The sequence below is a fragment of the Harpia harpyja genome, chromosome 9, assembly GCF_026419915.1.
Source record: "Harpia harpyja isolate bHarHar1 chromosome 9, bHarHar1 primary haplotype, whole genome shotgun sequence".
NCBI lineage: Eukaryota > Metazoa > Chordata > Aves > Accipitriformes > Accipitridae > Harpia > Harpia harpyja.
Genome location: NC_068948.1, coordinates 3,012,838 through 3,033,088, shown reverse-complemented (window position 1 = coordinate 3,033,088; position 20,251 = coordinate 3,012,838). Strand labels below are relative to the sequence as shown.

The following is a 20,251-nucleotide window of genomic DNA, read 5'->3' as shown; positions in this document are numbered from 1 at the left end:
TGCCAAATTCCCTCCGCGACAAGCTGCGAACTGCTCCTCCCGCTTCGGCAGCGAGGAGAGCCCCGTGCCAGGAGCTGCCCCAGCTCCTGATGGGTTTGGGTGCTGGTGGTCCCTTGCCACGACTGCTGCATCGCGTGTGCAGAGCGAGGGCTGTCCCAAAATGTGGGTCTCGACTCCTAAAAACTCACCCCCACCGCTCCAGCCTGCTGCAAGCGTGGGGATTGGGATGCTGCAGGTCCCTTGCACCGCCAAAGCCCTCACCTCGCCGAGAAGCTGCACAGGCACTCATCACTTTTGCCTGATTTCTCCGGCTTGATGCCCTTTGCATCCCACGGGAATGAGATGCGGCAGCTGGGGGGTTTCTGCAGGATGGGGAAAGGGGTACCTGGGGACAGCACAGCAACGCGGGGCCTCCTCAGCTGGGTTTCGGCAGCCCACACCTCCCTGGAGAAAACGGAGAAGGAAAGGGTTGCATGGAGAATCCACCCTCCTGCCCCATCGGTTTGTCCCACAGCCAGGAAAACTCTTCCTGGAGGCCTGTGGGGTTTTTTCTGCTTGTTTTTAGGGTTTTGTTGTTGTTGTGTTTTTTTTTTTTAAGTATCAAGGCTCATCTGGAGGGTACAAATACCCTGCAGGGCTGTCAGGGGTGGGTTTTGAATTCACCCCAAAAGGCTCTACTTCAAGTGACACAATGGGAGCTGGTGGCACTGACACCTCCACAGACCCAGAGACATAGAGGAGAGCAGCGACCCCAGCCTGGGCTCAGGGGGTTTGTTGTCTTTAAATGCCCCCAAGGAAGAGAAAAAAAAAAAAAAGAGAGGGGAAAAAAATTCCAGGCAGCAAACAAAATAAATCTTCCTCTCCAAGCCAAAACAGAGAGAAAATAGCCAGGGACCTTGGCCGGGAAGCTGTTTATTATAGTCGTGGGATTTGCTGCCAATTTCGGCAGTTGGACAATTTTCCTTTTTCAGCCCATAAATAGCCACCCCTTTGCTGGGCGGCCCCAGGCGCTGCGGGGTGGGCTGCCTTCCTCGGCTTGGCGGCTGCTCCCAAAAACATCCCTGCTCCGGCAAACACCCCAACCTGCCTGGAAACCCCCCGGCCAGCGAAGGGGTTTGCTTTGGCAAAGGCGATCGGGCAGGAATCACCTGCAAAGCCGAGATCCGGCGCGTGAGCGAAGCCCCATCCCTGCCCGGGCGGCCGCAGGCTGCTGCGGGATGCTCTGCCGGGTGCAGCTGCCCTTTTTGCTTTGTTTCGAGGGGATTAAAAGAAAAAAAAAAAAGAGAGAGAAAAGAAAGAAAGCAAGCTCAGGAGAGCACAAGTGATAGGCACACCTGCCTGTGGCATAACCCCGCGCCCCGCAGCTGCTCCCCCTTCACCCCCGTCTCAAGCCGGTTCCCCAGGAAAGGGGCAGCTGGTGCTCGGTGGGGTCTGGTCCTCCCATTGGAATGGGGGACGGTGGCCCCAGGGATGGGTGGTGGGGATTGCCCTGCTCCCTTTACATCTTTCTCCTCTTCCCATGAAGACGGAAGACAAAGCCGCTCTGGGAAAGGCAGGCTCCCTCCAGCACGCGGCCTTTTGTCTTTCAATTAAAAACAAACAAAAAATAATATACGAGAAGAACCCGCCTGCTGCGGTCGCGCGGCTCCTTCACGCAGGCAGCTCCGCGGGCTTTGCTCAGCGGAAAGGAATCCGTGGGCTGAGAAATCAAATCCACGTGGGATGCGAGAAAATGCTCCCACGGGGGCCGCGCACCCCCCGAAAGCCCCCGGCCCCTCCGGGGGGGAACGGTCCTCCTTCGCACAGCCGGCAGCGGCACAGCTCTAGCTCAGATAGCATCTCTCCACCAGCGGTTTCCCAGCCAGGTTTCTTCTCCTTGCTTCCCCCCTTGCCTGCCATTCCTCCGCGCTGCCACCGCTGCCCTGCCAAGGGGTCCCCGAGCAGCCCTTTGCAGCCCCTGGGAGCCTTTGGGTGCCCAAAAGCCCCCAGCCCAGGAGCAGATGCTCATGGCAATGTTTTACCTTCTGCACAATGCCGACGTCATCGTTGCCTTCTGCAGGTGACAACGGTGGCCAGCGTGAAGTCCTGGGCCACCAAGCTGATGGCAGTGAAGAGCAACGTGCTGAAGAGGATCAAGGGCAGCTCGGTGCCGCAGAAAAGCACCTGGCTGAAGTACACCTGGACATCTGGGAGCACCAAGACCTCGCTGAGGATGGAGCACCACTCAACACCATCGATGGGCTCATGCCTTGCCCCGAGGCTGTTGAGCCTCCCTGCAGGAGGGGACCGAGCCTCGCTGGCGATGCTCAAAGCCGGGGCGATGCTCAATCCCCTCTCCTCAACCCAGAAACCCATTGGGAAATTGCACTGCTGCTATACAGCATCTGAAACTCCATGGCCAAGACATGCTCCAGAAAGACCTTCTCCTTCACCGCATCGCCCATATGTCTGCATACCTGGAGCAGAGCCGGGGCTTGCTCCCATGGCGTCGTAGCCCCTGCAAGGCAAGGTCATGGCAGGCTTTTGGCCAGGGCCCCAGGAACCCGGTTCCCCGCTTTGCAGAGGAAAAATTAAATTTTCATTCAAATTTTCACTTCGGCAGCAGAGATATCGGCTCAATTTCCACCTGCTGCTTTGAAGCCTTCGCTTTGCATGGGAGAAGTGAACAACTGAGAGTTTTCAATTATAAAGCACATACATATAAATGCAGTAACAGCCAGGCGTATGGATTTTAAGCCTAAAAAAAAAAAAAAATACCACCAAAATGAGAGGCACTCAGAAGCACAGACTGTCCCAGGAGAGACTGTCTGCTGCTTGGCTGGGTGGAGCGGGGCCAGCCACATCCCCGCCAGACCACGTGCGTTCTTGGTCCTACTTCAATGCCAACAGCTTGCAACGTGGAGCTCGGCCCTTCCCTCCCCCAAAATCAGCCCCGTAGGTCTGGCTGGGGAGGTCCCAAGGCTGAACTCGAGGCCAGGCTTTAAGGTGAAACGTGGGGCAGGTTTGGCCCCTTCCCTCGAAGGATGCCCAGGGAGGATGCGTGGAGCGGGGCTGCGGTCCCCAGGCTATTGCTGTACCCTCTTCCATAGGGATAAAAAAGCATTTATCCTCCTTGCAGGGCTGGGGATTCCCAGTCTGGGGCTGCAATTAGGCTGGAAACTGCTCCAAGTTTCATCAGCTGACTTGGAAAGGCGGATGGGAGAAGAGGGGAGCTCAGCACTGCTGGGCTCGAATGCAGCACTCATTGAACACCCTAAGAGGGATGCTTGCTCGCTCTGGAGCCCCAAGAGCAGCTCATCCCCGCGCCATTTAAGAGTAATTTCAACCTACATCTATCAGGGTCAGCTCTTCGAGATTCAACCAGGTCGCTGCATTGAAACCTAAAGGAGCAGAAGTCCACGAACAGCTGAACCCTGTCCCCCACTAACCCCTCGTAGATGCCAACAAAATCCACCACCAGCGGGAAGAGCCATGTTAGCTCCCAAAACCGCCCCAGGGAGCATGAAAACACAGCCTGGCCTTCCTCCCTCCGGCATCTCACCGCTCAGCATCCTCGCCGAGCCCGCTCTCCCCACCAGCCTGGCACCACGGCGGGTTTATTCCCAGTTTCTCCCTCCCATCCTCCCTGATGTGCATCCCCAACCCCTGGACCAGGGCTCACCTGCACCAAATTTGCATCCAGCTTTCACGCCAGAGCTCAGCGCCGCACAACGTGGGAGCACGACGCTCTGGAGGAGTCAATTGCAAGTGCAAAGAAAAACCTTCCAGCTGGCCACAGGAGCTATTTATTGAATAACCACAACAGCCGCAGCTCCCCATCACCTCCAGGAGCAGCAGGACCACCAGCCGCTGCGGCAGCGGGTCCAGTCTCCGGCGAGTCCGGATTTGGCCCCGCTCGCCGATGCTCAGGACGGTTCTCCCGGCGCTGCCGGAGGAAGGTCTCCCACAGGGGAAACACAACGCTGAGTTCAATTTGCTCCATCCTCAAGCACCGTGCCGGTCGTCGTCAGGGCGCGAAGCTGAAGCTAATCTATCGGTCTCAGGATGAAGCACCGAACTGGCGCTGATTTCCCAGAACTACCCCAGGGCCGAGACTCGTCTCTGAGCAGTAATTAGCTCTGGCAGCAGCCATATGACCTTGAGCAGAGGGTGCAATCCTGTCCTCCACGGGGAAACGGCTCCTGTGCCTGGTGCGTGTCTTTATAGGAGCATGGCATTAGTGTGCTGGGGGGTCTCCCAAAGCACCCAGGAGCCGATGGGATCACCCACCCACATCATTGGGGCTTCTCCCAGTCCATCGGGAAGATGGAGGCTGTCAGCTGGGTGATTGTGACATGCAGCAGGTCCTGAGCCTGAAATCAAAAAAGGCAGAGGTTTTGCCCATCACCGCACGGGAGGGCAGCACCACCGTGATACCCAGCCGGAGCCAGGCTGGGGGGGGACGACACTGATGTTCTTCATGGCGGGGGCAGATTTGGGTTCATCCTTTGCCTTTCTCCATCCCCTCCTGCTCCCGGGGAAGAGCCGGGGAGGTGTGGGAGCCAGGGGCTTGGAGCCGGCTCGCCTTGGGGCTGCAGCACAAAGAGCCTGGGCTCCTCTGCAGCTGCTCCAGAGGTGCAAAACTGCCTCCTCCGCCGGCTCCCGTGGGGTCCAACGCTGCCAGATGCTCGTCCCCAGCCTTGCCTGCGACGAGGCATCCCGGGATGGAGCCAGCCACCGCCTTAGTGGGCGGCAGCGGGGAAGAACGCATCCTCGCCAAAGAAGATGCCGCCCCGTAGTTAGGGACGGACCTCCCAGCACCTCATCACAGACCAGGACACGGCACGTGCCATCCTCTGGGATTTCACACGTGAAACAACCCCAAATATGCCCCCAGGCTGCCAGACCAGGGAGCTCCTGGGGGGGGGGGTAACGGGGACAGAGTTTGCAGCCTGGAGCTGCACAGAGCCTGAAGAAACACACCCCAAGCCCAGACCCATACCTTGAAATCAATGAGCCAGTAAATCCCAGTTCATGGGACCACCACGAAGACGACATTTGCCAGAGCCCCCGCGAGGAAAGCCAAGAACTGGAGCAGGATCTGCGAAAGGTGAGAGGGGAAAAGCTGCTGGGAGAGGAGCAGAGGAGCTTTTGGGGACGCGTTAGCGAGACCTTGCATTAGGAGATGACACTAACGACCCACAGACACCCCGCCAGGTCGGCGTCTTCCAACAGACCCAGGCAAGTCACGGGTCCTGCTCTCCATACCGCATCCGTTTGGAAAGGGGGAACCACGTAGCCGTGCCCCGCTCCCAAAGCCCGGCTCCTCGGGGAGGGGGGAATCAACCCCCGCTTCCCAAAGGACCTTTGCAAGAGCAGACGCCTGCCCTTCCTCCAGGGGCTGACCTTAGGGCTGACCATCAGCATCTCTCGAAGCCATCCCGCATCCGATGCTCGCCCCCACTCTGGCCTTTCCCCAGCCTTTGCCGGTGGGGGGGGACCACCGGTGGGTTCCCCCCCCGCCGAGGCCAGCTGCGCGGCACACCGAGGGGCCGCCGGCGGCCCGGCAGCAGCTGCCTTGGCCAGGGTTCAAGCACAGCGCCGGTGGAGAGCAGCTTGTTATTTCGGTCCTGCGACAGGGTTATTTTTAGAAAGTGCTGAACGCCCCTTCTCCGAAATCGCTCCTCGAGGTATGACCTTGAGGTGCTGCAGCCGCTCGGCTCCCGGTCCCACCACCCCCTTTCCTTAGGGAACGGTGCTGAGCGTCACCCACCCGTCTCCCCCGGGGTCCCCTGCAAAGCCCCGGTAGCGGCAGCATCTTTGCACCGCGGCAGCTTAGAGGTGGTGGTGGTGGGGGGGATGAATTCTGAACTACATCTCAACCCCTGACGCCATCCAGGTTTGCTCCCGGTTTCAATTATCACCTGCTGGAGCAGCAGCTGCCGAGTGCTGGGGAACTCAAAGGCAAGTCAACAAGGTCTTGTTGTTTCAGCTGCTCGGGGGCACGGAGCTCCATGTGCCTCCCCTCTCTCCGACACCGCGGGGATGCTGCGGCCCCCCGTGTACGTGCAGGGCTGCCGTGCTTCGCATACTTCCCCCGTCCCGTTTTCCCGGGCAGGTAAACGCTGCAGGAGCTGCCGAGGGGGGAGCAGAGAGAAACCTCAATAACAACAAGGGGAAAAAAAAAAAAAGAGAAAGGGGAAAAAAAAAAAAAAAAAAAAAGCCCCCACAACCCAGCCGCCGCACAGAGGTTATCCGGGGGACAGAGCAAATAATTGGCGAGGCGAACAATGCATTTTAATTAAACCTCTGCAGGAAATGAGGGGAGGGAATCAAGTTAATTGCACGGAGCGGGAGCAGGAGATTAAAAATGCTCTTCGCTCGGAAGATGGTGGCTCCCATCCGCCTTTGCCGAGCAAAACAAGGCCACCTGGGGCGGCGATGCTGGCAGGGTGGCCCCCCGGGGATGCTGCCGGGCCCTGCGTGGGGGGACACAGCTCCCTGGCTGCTGCCGGGGCTCGGAGGCAGCGAGTGCCAGTGGATTCCGGAGGGGCATCGTGCTGCTCCCCTGTGCCAGGGAGCCGCGGGGTCCCCAGGGATGGGTGCTGCCATGGAGGGTGCAGGATGAACCCGGCCGTGGGAGAAGGTCCTGGGAAGTCCCAGAGGGATGAGGGGGGGACATCGTTTATGGCTGCGGGAGCAGGAGCGGGGGACGTGTCCCACCGCAGCTCAGTCGCTTCCCCCGGTCCGTGCGGCTTTGTACCCTCTGCTCAGCTCAGGGCTCAGCCCAGGCTGTGCCTGGTGCTTTCCCCATGCCCCAGGCAAAACCAGCAGCCTTTACTTTTTCCTGCCCTGGATACTTCAGATTTCAGACTCTTCCAAGCAGAGAGAGGTGTTTTCCTCAACTATTCCCTTTTCTGACCTTGCACCTTTTGCTCAAGCCCTCGTCTTCACCCCCTCCCTCTGTGCCGGACACAGCGCAAATGGAGAGGCCCCGACTTGCTGCCAGTGAGACCAGTAACAACGGGACAGCCGCGCTCCCATTCCTGCCCAAGAGAGGAAAAAGCATCCCAGGCTCCAGGATGCTGGAAGACCAGGGCAGGAGCCAAGCGCAAGCCCCGACCGAGCATCCCACACCTGGCAGTGGTGCAGGGAAGCGCTGCTAGCCCAGCGCCAGCTCCCCCGGGCATCCACCACCCGGGTGTCCAGGGCAGGAGGCATCAACCTCTGCTCCGAGGCAATTTGTGAGCTATCACACTCTGCCCTCCATCCAGCCGCCTGCTAATTAGCACCAGCCCAGCCCTCCGCCTGCAATGAGAACAGCAATCAGCCCCGCTGTTCGCCTGCTAGGAACAATCTCCCTCCTTCCCTCCTCTGCATAAATTTCCCAGGCTGTGGTTTTTAGACTCTGATCCCACATAGCTTTATTCACAAGAGAAGTCCCACTGGGGGCAAGGAAATTACTCCAGCGAGCAAAATTACCCGTGCGCAGGATGCACGTACAGGGCACAACACAAGGCGGGGTTTTTTTTTTTTTTTGCACAGCGTCGAAACCAAAATAAATCCACCGAGGGAGCTCAAAGCCAAGCCTTGCTCCTGACCATGGGTAAGAGCCGGACAAATTATAGCAATTAAAAAGAAGAAAGAGACATGTGGACTTTCATATCCACAAACCTCAGGATGCAGTCAGCGGGGGAGAACATTTCACAGTCACACACGCGCTGCAAAACCAAAGCACATCGCAAAATACTTTCTGTCCTCAGAGGCACAAGCTGTCCCTCCAGGCAGGCAGTGCCACCAGCGAGAGCACAAGGCTGGGACAGCCTGTCCCTGCCGCAGCCGGTCAGGATGGCTCGTCTGCAGCAGGACACAGGCAGTATTGTACCCAAAGCGGAGGTTTTCGTGCTGGAGATTGAATTGCAGGTTGTCCCCCCCCTGCCGCCATGCACAAACGCTGCCCTGATGGGAAACAGGAGCTCGGCCGAGATCTTCCGCTTTTCCCCCTGCAGCTGCAGTCAGACGGGCAGAAAAACCACAGTCCTCTGCTTAAACGCTCGCTCTTGCTGCACGAACGAGCTTTCCACCCCAGCGACCGTGAGTAACTGGCCAGAAAAACGCTGCTGCTTTAGCACCATGTTAAACTGCATATTGGGAAGGAGGGAATTGTCCAATATTTTCACCCGAAACCTGAGTCGGAGCCGGGAGGTGAAGCCCACCACGCAGACAGCGAGGTGGCTGCGGCATCTCCGGGTTGTTTGTTCAATAAGAGCATCTTAAGTGTGAATAAGGCTGGGAGATGACTGGATCAGAGCTCAGCATCTCTAAGAAACAGAGGGGAGGTGGGGGCTAAACCAGCAAGTGCAACCCAGGAGCCCCCTCCCAGACACCCCCCCCTTGCCGCTGCCTCTCCATCACCCATGAGGCTGCCCCAGCCCACCCTGGGGTATTAATCGCACCCCCAGAGCGGTGCGAGGATTCCCGGCTGCGTGCAGCGCTCTGGGGACAGGGACACTTGGCAGCTGCCTGCAGGGAAGGTGTCTGAAGTGCTGCTTGCTGTGGGAACATGAGTCAGAGCTCCCCGGTGCAAGAGCCTGACGTCTCCCTCCTGCTCATTTATTCAGCACGTCAAATATTTGCCCTGCGCAGTTGCACCAGACACATGTTATTCAGGAGCTTCCCCCCCCCCTCTTCTGCTGGCAGTGACGGTTTATAAAAAAAACACCACAGTGCCATCTTGGGAAACTTGGCCACCCAGATAAGCATGTTCGAGCATCCTTTTCCTCGCCTGCTTTGGGGACTGGCTCCTCTCCAAGCATCCCCTCCGCAGGGACCAGCGAGCCCCTGCAGGGACCAAGAGGGGCTGAATGCCAAAACCCGCAGGCAAAAGCAACCACCCCACGGGGCTGCAGTGGGGAAAGGTCATTTCAGACCCATTTCCAGCACTGTCTGAGTGACAGAAAAGCCAGGAACCTGCGGGCAGTGAGTGGTGGCCCTGCCAGTCCCTCCTGTCCCCTGTCCTGTCAAAGCATCCTGCCTGGAAGCAGCACACACAGCGGCAGGAGAGGCCAGCCAAGGAAAACTGCTCAATTTTGCCTCCCTTTGGCGAGGAAGCGGCTTTGCTGGCTGCCAGCCCCACAGTAATCCCGTGGGGACCTCAATCTTTTTTTTTTTTTTGTGCCACATCCCTGGATTTCTTCTTTGTAGGGCTTCTCACACCCTGAATGCCTGGTCCCCACGGAGGAGGAGGTGTCTGTCTCTGGTTGATAGCTAAAGGCTGGAGAAGGTGACCTTGTGCAGAGGTGACACGAGAGGCCCCACGTCCCCGCTGGTCCCCCAGGGTTTCTGTCCTGTGGTTGCAGCCGAAAATGTCCCGTTTCATCGGGGAACTGCAGAAACGGCTCATAAAACACAAGCTTGGGGATGCAACTGAGCAGATCGGCCACCCGCACGGTGCGCTGCCAGATAAACATAGCGTGCTGCAGGGAAAAAACACATGCCTCCACCCTATTTATAAGAGGAAAAATCACCCTTCAATCTCCACTTGCAATCCCAGCCGGACACATGCAAGGCTTTAGGCCTTTGCAAGAGCTTCCCAGCATCAGGGCTGGGATTTCTGGCTGGCGGGGGCTCCGCAGCCCGCTTCCCCCCCCAAGCCAGCCGCTGCGTGCATCCTCCTCCCCTGAGCTTGGAGGAAGCCACAAGGCATGGAAAAGCCCCAGGGCTGGAATAAACCTGCAACGGCTTTCGCAGCGCTGTTAGAAACAGCCCCAGGAGCAGCGGTGCCAAAGCTGATGCTCTGCTTTGCCCAAGAGGACGTGCATTGCCGATGCTCAGCAGCCATCCAACGCCGTCCTTATGCTTGGCAATTCCTGCGGACCCACAAACGAGCCCCGGCAGGACCCACACCCGCTGGGCTGATCCTTGGCACAGCGAATTCCCGGTGCACGGCGCAGAGATTTGCTGCACCGGCCGTGCTGCTGGTGGGGGGAGAGAGGGGAAAAGCGTCGTGGGCTCGGCCCCCGTTAGCACTGCATCCTCTCCACTGGGAAAGCATCCTCGAGCATCGTACTCAACCAGCTCCAGAGGGATCTGCTGGGAGAGAAAGCAAGCTTGCTGGCAGGAAAGGACTGGGATTTTCCAGCTTATCCAGCCTTTACAGAGCTGCACGTCCCGCTTTGCTTGCGGAGGGGCAAGTTAGGCTGAGCCCATGGCAAAGACTGCTCGCAGCTGAGCTCAGTGCCCTTTGGGGAGCCAGCAGTGAAAAATCAGTGCTTGGGTGAAAGCCTGGTGAAATAATTCAGCCAAGACACCACTATGCACCTCCCTGGCCGGCCAAGGAGCTGCAGTGACCTTGCCTGAACACAGTGTCTCGGGTTGAAAGCGCAGAGCCAGAGGATGTGACTCACATTTGGGATGTGGCCGCAAAGGACAGATGTGTTTCGTTACTGTCCAGGGCCCTATCTGCAGCTCTGTCTGTGCACGCAAGTGACTCAGCCTTGCCTTCGAGCCCTTCCGAAAGAGGAGCCACGGCACATCTCTTCCCAGCAGCATCCCAGTGCTGCCGTAAAACAGATTTGGGAAGTTCAGGCTCCTGCAAGGGAAAAAAAATAAAATAAAATCAAAGTCATGTTTCTCCATGGGAATCTTCCAATTTCAATTGTAAATCATTCAGAGAGGGATAAAATCAAGTGCTTTAGTGGTGGGATCCATCTCTCTAAGTTTAGAGACTTAAAAGCTAAACACCCCCCCCCCCAAATTCCAATGGAAGGACACTGATGAGTCCCCTGGGTTTTCTTAGGCACTTACCATAGGACAAGAGGAAACATCTCCTGGAGATGCTCTGTGTCTGGAAGGAGGAATAAGGGGATTTCAACAGGTCTCCTTCCGACAACCCCTAGGAAATTCAGCAGCATTCAGTGGAGAGAGCCCCAAAGCACGGAGGTAAGGTTGAACCACCCCATATTAGCCATCAGAGAATCCAAAGAGGGGAACACTGCAGCCAGCTAAGCATGTCACATTAATTCTGTGGGTCTCCTGCAAAACCCAGACCCAGAGCCTGGCTCCCCCCCACTTTGGGCAGTGTCACCCCCCCCGATTACCCGCACAAGCAGACTTTTTCACGCTCACCTTCACTATTTACCCACTTTTGCCCACACACCCTGCGGTGACACGTCCGGGTACCGAAGGACACCGCGGGGCGATGGCCGGGGTCCCCTGGCAGTAAATCAACTCCTGCTCTGCACTACACAGAACCCCCCCTTCACACCAGTGGTTTTTCCAAGGGGAGAGCAGATGGGGCCACATCTGTCGGGAATTTTTCCCGGGCACATTCTGGCTTTGAAAGCACCAACAGCCGCATATTTTGCTTTAAACGCCCATGTGCGATATAGGGCCAAGCGCTCCCTGAGCCAGGGGCCAGAAAGCTGGGGAGCCAGCCATGCAGTTCGCTTGGCAGACACTTGATGGGGCTACGAAACCGATTACCGGCACACCTGGCAGAAACGGGGCGGGTGGGGGGCAAAACAACCTCTGCCAGATGTTTTGGGGGTCCTGCTTTGCGGGTACCGGGCTGGCATTGCAATAGCTGTCAGCACCCATGCAGGATGCTGGCCCTGGTGCAGCAGCACCCGGCGCTTGGCAGCTTCGCTTTGGCCTTCGGTCGCGTCCTGGATGCTCTGCGGCTCGGTGAGGATTGCCAGTATCTGGACAAAGCTGGAGGCTTTACCCCCCAAAGATTTTCCATGATCTGTTTGGAGAAGTACTGGCGTGATGGAAAGGGAGAGCGGGCAGCTCCGGCAGCGCTGCCTTGCAAAGCACTGATTAAGTTTTTTGCTGCTGTTGCAAGACAAGGAGACCTTGCTACCTCCCGGCTCGCCACTGCCTAAACCCAGGCTCTTTGCAGGCTGCTACGGTGGGCATCGGTGGGATTTTTCCCATGTTTCACCCCAAAGCAAGGGGAAGATGGGGAGATGCAGTCCCAAAGCAGAACCCGAGCATGGCGAGAGGCGCAGCCCCCGCATTGCGGAGCCCGCTGCGGGCAAGGGCCAGCCCTGAATTCCCCGAACGCTGCTGTCAAACTTTCCAGCACGGCTCTAAATCCACCAGCCCTTGCCTGGCTCCAGCTGGCTGAGCAAGCTGGCAGCGGCGTGTGGGCAAGAGCAGATAGCGAGAGTCAAAGCCTCTCCTGCTTGAGGAAAAAAAAAAAAAAGAGACAGTCTCCATAAATCATGAGCTAGTTACTGACGGAGAGGACTCCCCTCCCTCTTGCTCCACACACTGCGGCACAAATTATGGCCCCAACTTCGCTGTTGTTCAGTGATGAACATCTGAAAAGGCTGTGACAGATGAGAAAAGGGATGATTTAACAGCCATAAATCCAGCCAGCTTAGAGGTGTTTTTACAACCAAACCCATCTTGAATCCCCTCTGTTATGAATACTTATCACTCCCAGACACTACTACAATGGAAAGATTTTTAACAGCTTTAATAGAGATGCAATAAAACCCCCAGAGCCCAGCAAGCAAACATCCTTTTTATCCCTCAAGGGAGGGAGAGGGGGCTGAGAGCCACTTGCTGCGCTCGGGCTTGAAGGATCAGAGCCAGAGGAGCCACCAGACCACCGCCAACCCCTGAGTTTAATGGATGGGTGGCATCATCCAAGAACTGTATCAGCTTTCCTAAAGCCGTTGCATGGAGGGTGTAATTAATACCCCCCAGGGATGGGGTACATGACATACAGTACCTTTCCCCTCCGGTGCTGCTCTTACCTTTGCCAGGGTCTCCTCCTGCAGTTACCCAAATCACAGCTGGTCTAACTCACCTTTGGGGATTTAAAATGAAGGTGGTTTCAGCTCAACCAAAGACCCTCCTGGGTAGGGTGCCATCCCTCAGCTGCCCCTCGCCGCTTTTAATGCACCTCGTTTCTCATGCATTAAAGGCTAAACGGGCTCAACGACCACCACCCAACGAGCAGGACAGGGACACTGCTCCTCGGCACTTCGGGGGGGTCGGGAGATCTCCCAGCTCGGGGTTAAGTGGCCAAAGATGTCACTCCCTCTTGCTGTGCATGCTGCCCCTATAGCTTCTCTATACCATTCTGCAAGTGCCGGCTGCACCCAGCCAGCAAAATCAGGGGCTGGGAGGTGCTGGGGGTGCACCCTCTGCAAAGGGCACCCAACGCTGAGCAAATACCTATGGAATAAGCACCTCCTTTCTTATACATGCAAGCTTATTGGGCATGGCAAGGTGATAAGCAATTAATCAGACAAAGGGAACAAAAGCACTCCCAGGGCACGTGGCTTCTGGTTTTCCATAGCTGGTCAGCCCGCACCCACGTAAAAGCCCAGGTAAAACATCCGAGCATGGGCTGCGGGGCTGATGGGTTTCCCTCCTGCAATGGTGAATCTGTGGAGGGTAATTAAAAAAAAAAGAAGGAACAGGACAAGCTCCTTCCTAAGAGAAAGGTGGCCATGAAACCCTGCTCTCGAGAGAGAAACCAGCACTGCAGGGCAGGGAACAGGCTCGCTTGGCCATACGGAGACCTGACGGGATATGGTCTCTGAAGCCTGGGTGGAGGATGACACTCCCGCCCATTAATCTAAGGGAACATCTTTTTTTAATAAGATAATACTGAGTAATTGATTTTTAAATACAGTGAAATCAAATGTCCCGAGGCCAGAGCAGGATCCCAGCTCCACTGTCAGATCAGCGGCGACTGGCAGAGATTGAGTGCACAGGGGAAAAGAAAATAAAAATTAAATCTCCCTCATGTGCCTAGCTGGCTCCAGGGCAAACGCTAACATTTCTTTAAAAGGTGCATCAATTTTACCCTATTAAAAAAGTAGGTCATCAAAAGGGAGAAGCTGGCAGGGGCTGAGCTGGGGAAGGCACCAGGGACCATCGAGGCTGAGCAGGGAGAAGATCCATCTGATTAAAACACATGACAACAGTTGAGCGAGAAAGTCATTTTTAAGACAATTTATTCCAATCTCTCTCTCTTACCCCATCTTTCACGCAGTCCCAGTTGAGAAGGGTTTATGGACTTTTTTTATTTTATTTTAGTATTTTTTTTTAGAAAAATACACATGCAAATAATATATATTTCACCGCTAAACTCTTTTTTCATGTTGGAAAAAAAAATAATACTAAAGAAACAAAGCAGGGTTCGGGTAAGACCCGAGTGGAGACAGACGCGGGGATGCCTCAGGGATGGGATGCTGCAGGATGCAGGTCTTGGTGCTGAGCTGCCTGATGCTTGTGCTCCAGCACATCCTTTCCATCAGAAAGGTGTTCGTCGGGGCGAGGGGTGCATGTTAGTCCCCTCTGGCAGTGCCTCAGCCCGACAAAAACCTTTCTCCCATAACTCTGCCCGGGTTTGGGAATGGCCAAGGGAAAGCCGGTGCTGGATCCGATCCTTCTACAAGACCCAGCGCCGAGCAGAGTCCCAGCCCCAGCAGCAAGGGAAGCCCAGCTTAGGTAAAAGCATCATTTTAATGCTAGGAAATGACACCAAAAACTAAGAGCTACATGTAAAAAAAACCCTGTTATGCTATTTATCTTACGAGTTACGGCTGATAGCATGGGGAAAAATGGACTGACGGTCCCTTGAAACATGGACTTATGTTTCAGGATAATGTTTTTGGGCTGAGACTGAGTGCTGGACCCTTGGTTGCGTGGGGCTGGGGTTTTCTGACCCCATGGGCAGATCCGACCGGGTCCCCGCGGAGGGGAGCAGCAATGTCCCCGTGTCCCCAACCTCTCTGCAAATGCTGTGCCAAGGTCCACGGCGGAAAAAAACCAGATACGCTGCATATTGGGTAGCTGCCATCACTCGAGCAGAATAGGAGATGTACTTAAGACAGGGCTATTTCAGGTTTGATTGATGATCAGCTGGAGCGAAGGGGCTGGGGATGCAGAAGGGCAGTGAGCTGCAGCCTGGGCAAGGAGGGCGATTAATCTAATACCACGGCCGCTGCGGGAAGCCAGGAGGCTTTGGGAAACGTCGCAAGCCTGTGGCAGCCCCGACGCTGACGATGCAGCAGGGAGTGGGTGCAGGGGGAATCTGCCTCGCTGCTGCTTTGCTACCTCCTCCCAAGCCGCTTTCGCGTGGAGCTCCTCTGCCTCCTCTCCCGGCAATCCCACCCAAGGCCATGGCTTTTTTTCCTGCTCATCCAGGCTAATGATATGCAGCGAACTGCGTTTTCTCTCTGCCCAGAGGTACAAAATCACACAGGCAGCTGAGGGAAGGTTTCCCGAGGGAAGGTTTCCCAAGGGAAGGATTTCCCTCCAGCTCCCAAGGAAGGCAGCAGCACTTTGCCAGCCCCATCCCTGCTCCCAGCAAGCCCCCGCACTGCCCATGTCCCCGGCCAGTGGTGACATCCCTGGCTACTCAACACAACACAACCTGTTGCCAGACTGACCCAGAGCCTCCCATCAGCTACTGCATCCCATCGCCATCCTCAGCAGCCGGCTCCTTGCATTGCCAGGACAAACCCACGTGCTGTGAACGCCCGGTGCCTCACTACGGAAGAAGATGGGTCAAACTGGAGGCAGAGCCGGCTGCTCTCCCCCAGCAGTGGCTTCCCTCGGTGGCTGGATGCGGCCCCAGCGGCTGGATGTGGTCCCTGCCATCACCTCCCGCATCCCTGCTCCAGCTCCAGCCTCTGTTGTGCTCGCCCAGCGGATGCCGGCAGGGAAAGGCAGCAGGAGACTCGCAGCCTTGGATTCCTCCGGATTGGATTTACCACCGTCCACGGCAGCCTCGGAAAGGCACCGAGCAGCAAACGTGTTTGGCAGCTCTGCACTTGCTGCCGTTGTGCTACGAAACACCAAAGACCACAGGCAGTGTTTCATGGGGGGGCTGGAGACACAGAGATCCAGCCCTCATAAACACACCTGGGGGCAGCAGCAGTCACTGTCTTTTTGCTTTTCTCTTCTTTTTTGTTTTTTTTTTTAACTGACAAAATACACTTTTGGGACTGTCTACTCTGAAAATAGATGCTGGAGGGTCTGGGGTTGGGGGGGGAGCTGTTTGGCTCCTATTTCTACAGGCTGCCCTGGTGCAGCTCTAAAGTTTGGTGGACGATCATGCAGGTTTTATTGCAGCTTGTGTGTGTGATTTTTTTAAGTAGCCCAGCTTCAGTTTCAGGTAGCCCCGGAGGTGGGTTTCTCTCCCCTCCCCACCCGCTCTGGCTGCCATCTCTCCGCCGCAGCGTGCCGGCCAGGCGGCTATTCGGTGGCCATCTGCTCGATGTGGTCGCTGAGCAGCTTGTATTGCTCTGCGGAGGAGAAAGAAAAGGGCACTGGGAGGGTGCCAAAGCATTCCGGCCAGGCAGGCGGGCTCCATCCCTCCGGGACCCCGCAAAGGGGGTGCGCATCCCCCAGGCTCGCCCCTACCTTCGTCCAAATTGCCGATGGTTGCCTGCTTCTTTAGGAAGTCGCTGCAGAGCTTCTTGTTCAGGCCGAACGCCAGCATATTGTGAATGAAGGTGCTGAGGGAGGACAGAGATGCTCTTGGTGAGGGCAGGGCCGGGCTGCCTTTTCTTCCCCCCCCACCCTCCTCTTCATTCCCGCAGCCCCTTGTAGCGGGTGCTGGGATGATGCTCGGCTGCGGGACAGCGTGCTGGGACCCTGTGGTGCCTGGATTTGCAAAGTAAAGGGCAGGAGCAGGTCCCCCGGGGAGAAGCACCAAGCATCCTCTGCACCATCAGGGAATGTCCCCAGTGGGGGGAACATCTCTAAGGTGTCCCACCCACAGCTGGCGAGGCCACAACCGCAGAACCCGGCTGCAGGAGGGACGGTCCCCGTGCCCTGCTCACCCCAGCTGCCCGAAGGTGATGTTCTCGTTGAAGCGGAGGCTGTCATCACGCTCCTCCTGTGTCATGTGGCACCACTTCTCCCTGCAACGCACAAACCCGTTCTGGCATCGCCATCACCCCGGGACCCCCCCCTGCCTGCATCCCCCCTGAGGACATCCCCCTCTCGCCTGAGGACAGCGAGAGCAGCGAGAGCCCCTCGGCTGCCAGCCCCCATGCAGCGCGGGATGAGCTCGCACACCCGCATCCATCCGCAGATCTCTCGCCCTGGGGTAAAGCAAGAGGCACCCCAGGAAAAAGTCTTCTTCAACCTTGGCTTTCTAGGAAAATAGCTAGGAAACAGCAGTGGCCTCTCCAGCACAGAGCGCATGTTTCTCACCTTCGGTGCCGTCGCTTCAGCAAGGCGGACGAGCGAGGAAGCAGCGGGGGGTTGCAGCTCTTGGGGATGGCCATCGCAGCAGGGGTCTGCTGAAGCCCCCCCCAACCCAGGAGGGGTACTGGGGGGGGGGGTACCAGGCACGTCTCCCCCATCTGTAGCTGGGCTCCAACTCCCCGAGCCCCAAGCAAGCTGCTCCCCAAACATACCTCGCCCTCCAACAGCACGGGGGGCTCCCACATCCCTCCCCATGGCCCCACTCGGGGCCAAAATCACAGCGCTGCCCCGAGGATGCCCCGGCTCTGCTCTGGCTCCCCGGCAAACGCAACCGCAGCATTGCCTTAAAGGAAGGGGGGAGTGTTAAGTTCTAGAAGTTTGCAACCAACTCGAGGCGGTGGCAGGAGTCCCCATCCAGGTGTCCCACCTGGGGGGCTTTGGGAATAAAGCCGGTGTCACAGAAATGTCACCGTGGTGGTGCGACGCTCAGGTGGTGGCGGGGGGGCTCAGTGCATGCACGCCGGGGAAACTACAGCTCCAGGGTGAAGCCAGCCCCGTCCCGAGAAAAAGTCAGGTGAGGTTACAGCCAAGGATAAGAGGAGGAAAAGCAAGGAAAAAACAGGGATAGGTAGAAGAAAAATAGAAGGAAGAGGAGAACAACAGGAGCGGATCGCACGCTTGTAGCTTGCACTAGCTCGCCGGCACGCCAAGCAGGATGGGAGAAGCTGCGTCGGGTGGAAACAGTGGCTGGGAAGAAGGGTGTCTCACAGTAAATCGAGTGAGGTTAGCTCAGCCCCAGAGCATGTTTGTGTTGCTGAAACTGGAAAAGGATGAGTGCTTAGTCAGGCTGAGCCCACGAAGGGGAACCTGTCCTCACTCACGTCAGCCCAGCCCAGGCATGCGAAAGCTGCTGAGCTGAGCCTTCGGTCTCCAGGGGTGCGCTGCTTATATTTATAGGGCTCTGGAAACTTATACGATATGGTTGAAGGGATTTAAAAAAAAAAAAAAGAAAAAAAAGGTGTAATTTCTCCCTGATAAAGCTTACGATAGCAAATAAAACCCACATCTGAATCTGGAGGCTGAAAAGAAAGAAGAATCAAATTAAGGGGCTTTGAAATCTGGAAGCAAAACTTCACAGATCCCACTGGCCCACTTACAGAAGCAGCATGTTTGTAACTATTCTTTTCCTGCCTTTTTATGTTTTTGAGGGAGGAAGGAGGGAGAAAAAACGTTATCAAAGTGCCCAAGAAAAATTCGCCGTGCTTCTGGCTTGTTATTTGGGAGTAACATGCCTGGGAATGGGGGAAGCCCACATGTGGCTTTACTCAAACCCTTTGATCTTTATACGGGCACAGCAGGGCAGGCACAGGGGTGCGTAATCCCACGGGCTGTGCTAACGCTTGCCTGTATTTCAGAATACCCAGGAAAGCCTCGCCATGGCCGGGCGCTGGCGAGAACCGCGCCGGTGAGACGTGGCTTTGGCTGCTCGGCATCACTCGTCTTTCAGCAACAGCGTTTCAGCCCGCACAGCTAACCTGAGCGATGCTCTGCCTGAGCAATATTGAAGTTATCCATTTGCCGGTGCATGCCTTAGCCACGTGGAAGATTTACCGCCAAGCTTCAAAGAACCCTCATCCTCTTGCTAATGCCATCACTTGGAGTGATTGGCTCCAAGATCGAATATCCCATGCTCCAGCAAGAGAGCAATGACTCTCCCCCTGCCCCGATCCCGGCTTGGAGCGTGGGTGGATGTGGCTGGCTTTGAGCTTTGCAGCCCAGAGGACACGCTCGTAATCGTGACATGCAGCCCCATTTGCATTTCTCTTTTTATCTAGGGATGGCAGCACAAGAGTGCACTAAAAACAAATAGAAGGAACAGCTTTTCCAGCTGGCAAAGGATCCTCAGCACCTCTATGTGGCAGCAGAAGCTGGGAGCAAGCGGGAAGGACAGGAGAGGGGGATGCTTTCTCCACGAAGAGACTCAGTTCATGTCCAAAACCTGCCCGGGGAACCATTCCCAGCACAAGCCCTCTGCTTCCCCAGCAGCTGGGCATCCGATTCCCACAGGAAAATATCACAGCTCAAAAATTGTCGGGTTTCTTTTTAAAAAGCCGCATTAAAGAGGAACAGATCTCATCTTTTGAGATGCACATGAAGTCAAACCTTCAGCAGCCGTTCCTCCTTGGTGGAGAAAGGGCCTTTCAGAGCCCCCCTGAAACATGTTACCCCCCCTCCCCAGGGCAGGATTTGGACCTGAAGTGAGCGTCGGCCTCTGGACACTAATGCACCGAAGTACGGGGACAGACACACCTCTTCTCCTCTTCCTCCCCAGTGTTCCCTCTGGAGCGGCAGCAGAAACGGAGCCGACAAAAGTGGTGCGTGAAAGATCATGCAAAATAGAGGGATGGAGGGGAAAGGAGAGAAGAAGAGACGGAAGAAAGTTGTTAGAGGCAGAAAGGGGAAAGAGAGAGAAAAAGAGGAGTTTAGTTCTGGTTCCTTCCCCCCCTGCCCTCCCCACCGAGAGGAGAAAAAAACCTCCCCAGCTCTCACTGCAGCCCCAGGAGGACGCAGCCTGGCCACCCCACAGAGATGGTCACAACCCCATCACCACGGACCCTCCGGACGCCTGCCATGGCCAAGCACCGTCCCTGGCATTTCAAACCCAGCTCCCGGGACGCCAGCCCTCCCCAACCAGCTCCTCCTGCCAGGGATTTTAATCCTCGGTCCAGCAAGCAGCATCCCAGTTCACCCAGTGGCTTCCATTATCCTCTCCAGAGGACTAAGGGGGGGTCACCACCACCTTCCAACCCCCCCGAGATACTCAGAGTATTCCAGGCTGCAGGTCCCGAAGCTCATTTGTTAGTTGGGCTTGTTTCTGCAGCGGAGGCAGACTCAGCCATCAGATTAATTGAGAAAGGCGCTCGGAGCAGAGAGCAGCTGCCGGTGGCGTATGTCCTTGTGAGACATTTGCTGCTGCTAATTTGGGGCTTAATCAAAGCAAATGCAGTTATGGTTACATTACTGTTCAATAGGTTCTTTCAGTGGCTTGCTTAGAAAAAAAGAAAAGCAATAAAGGAGAAAGCAG

At 56.4% G+C, this 20,251-nt stretch overlaps 1 protein-coding gene across 7 annotated transcripts in view; it reads right to left on the bottom strand.

Moving 5' to 3' along the window:
* Positions 1-14,701: 14,701 nt before the first annotated feature.
* The window catches only part of KIAA0513 (KIAA0513 ortholog), a 28,148-nt gene continuing 22,598 nt past the window's right edge, over positions 14,702-20,251 (bottom strand). For 6 of the 7 annotated variants that reach the window (XM_052797014.1, XM_052797013.1, XM_052797012.1 and 3 more), the window contains exons 10-13: positions 19,477-19,506; positions 16,797-16,877; positions 16,375-16,469; positions 14,702-16,256 (exon numbers count right to left, since the gene is read on the bottom strand). In XM_052797014.1, the coding sequence (XP_052652974.1) occupies positions 16,207-16,256; positions 16,375-16,469; positions 16,797-16,877; positions 19,477-19,506 (256 nt within the window). In that variant the 3' untranslated portion in view covers positions 14,702-16,206. The remainder of the gene's footprint in view (positions 16,257-16,374; positions 16,470-16,796; positions 16,878-19,476; positions 19,507-20,251) is intronic. The other variant, XM_052797017.1, reaches the window with a different exon arrangement.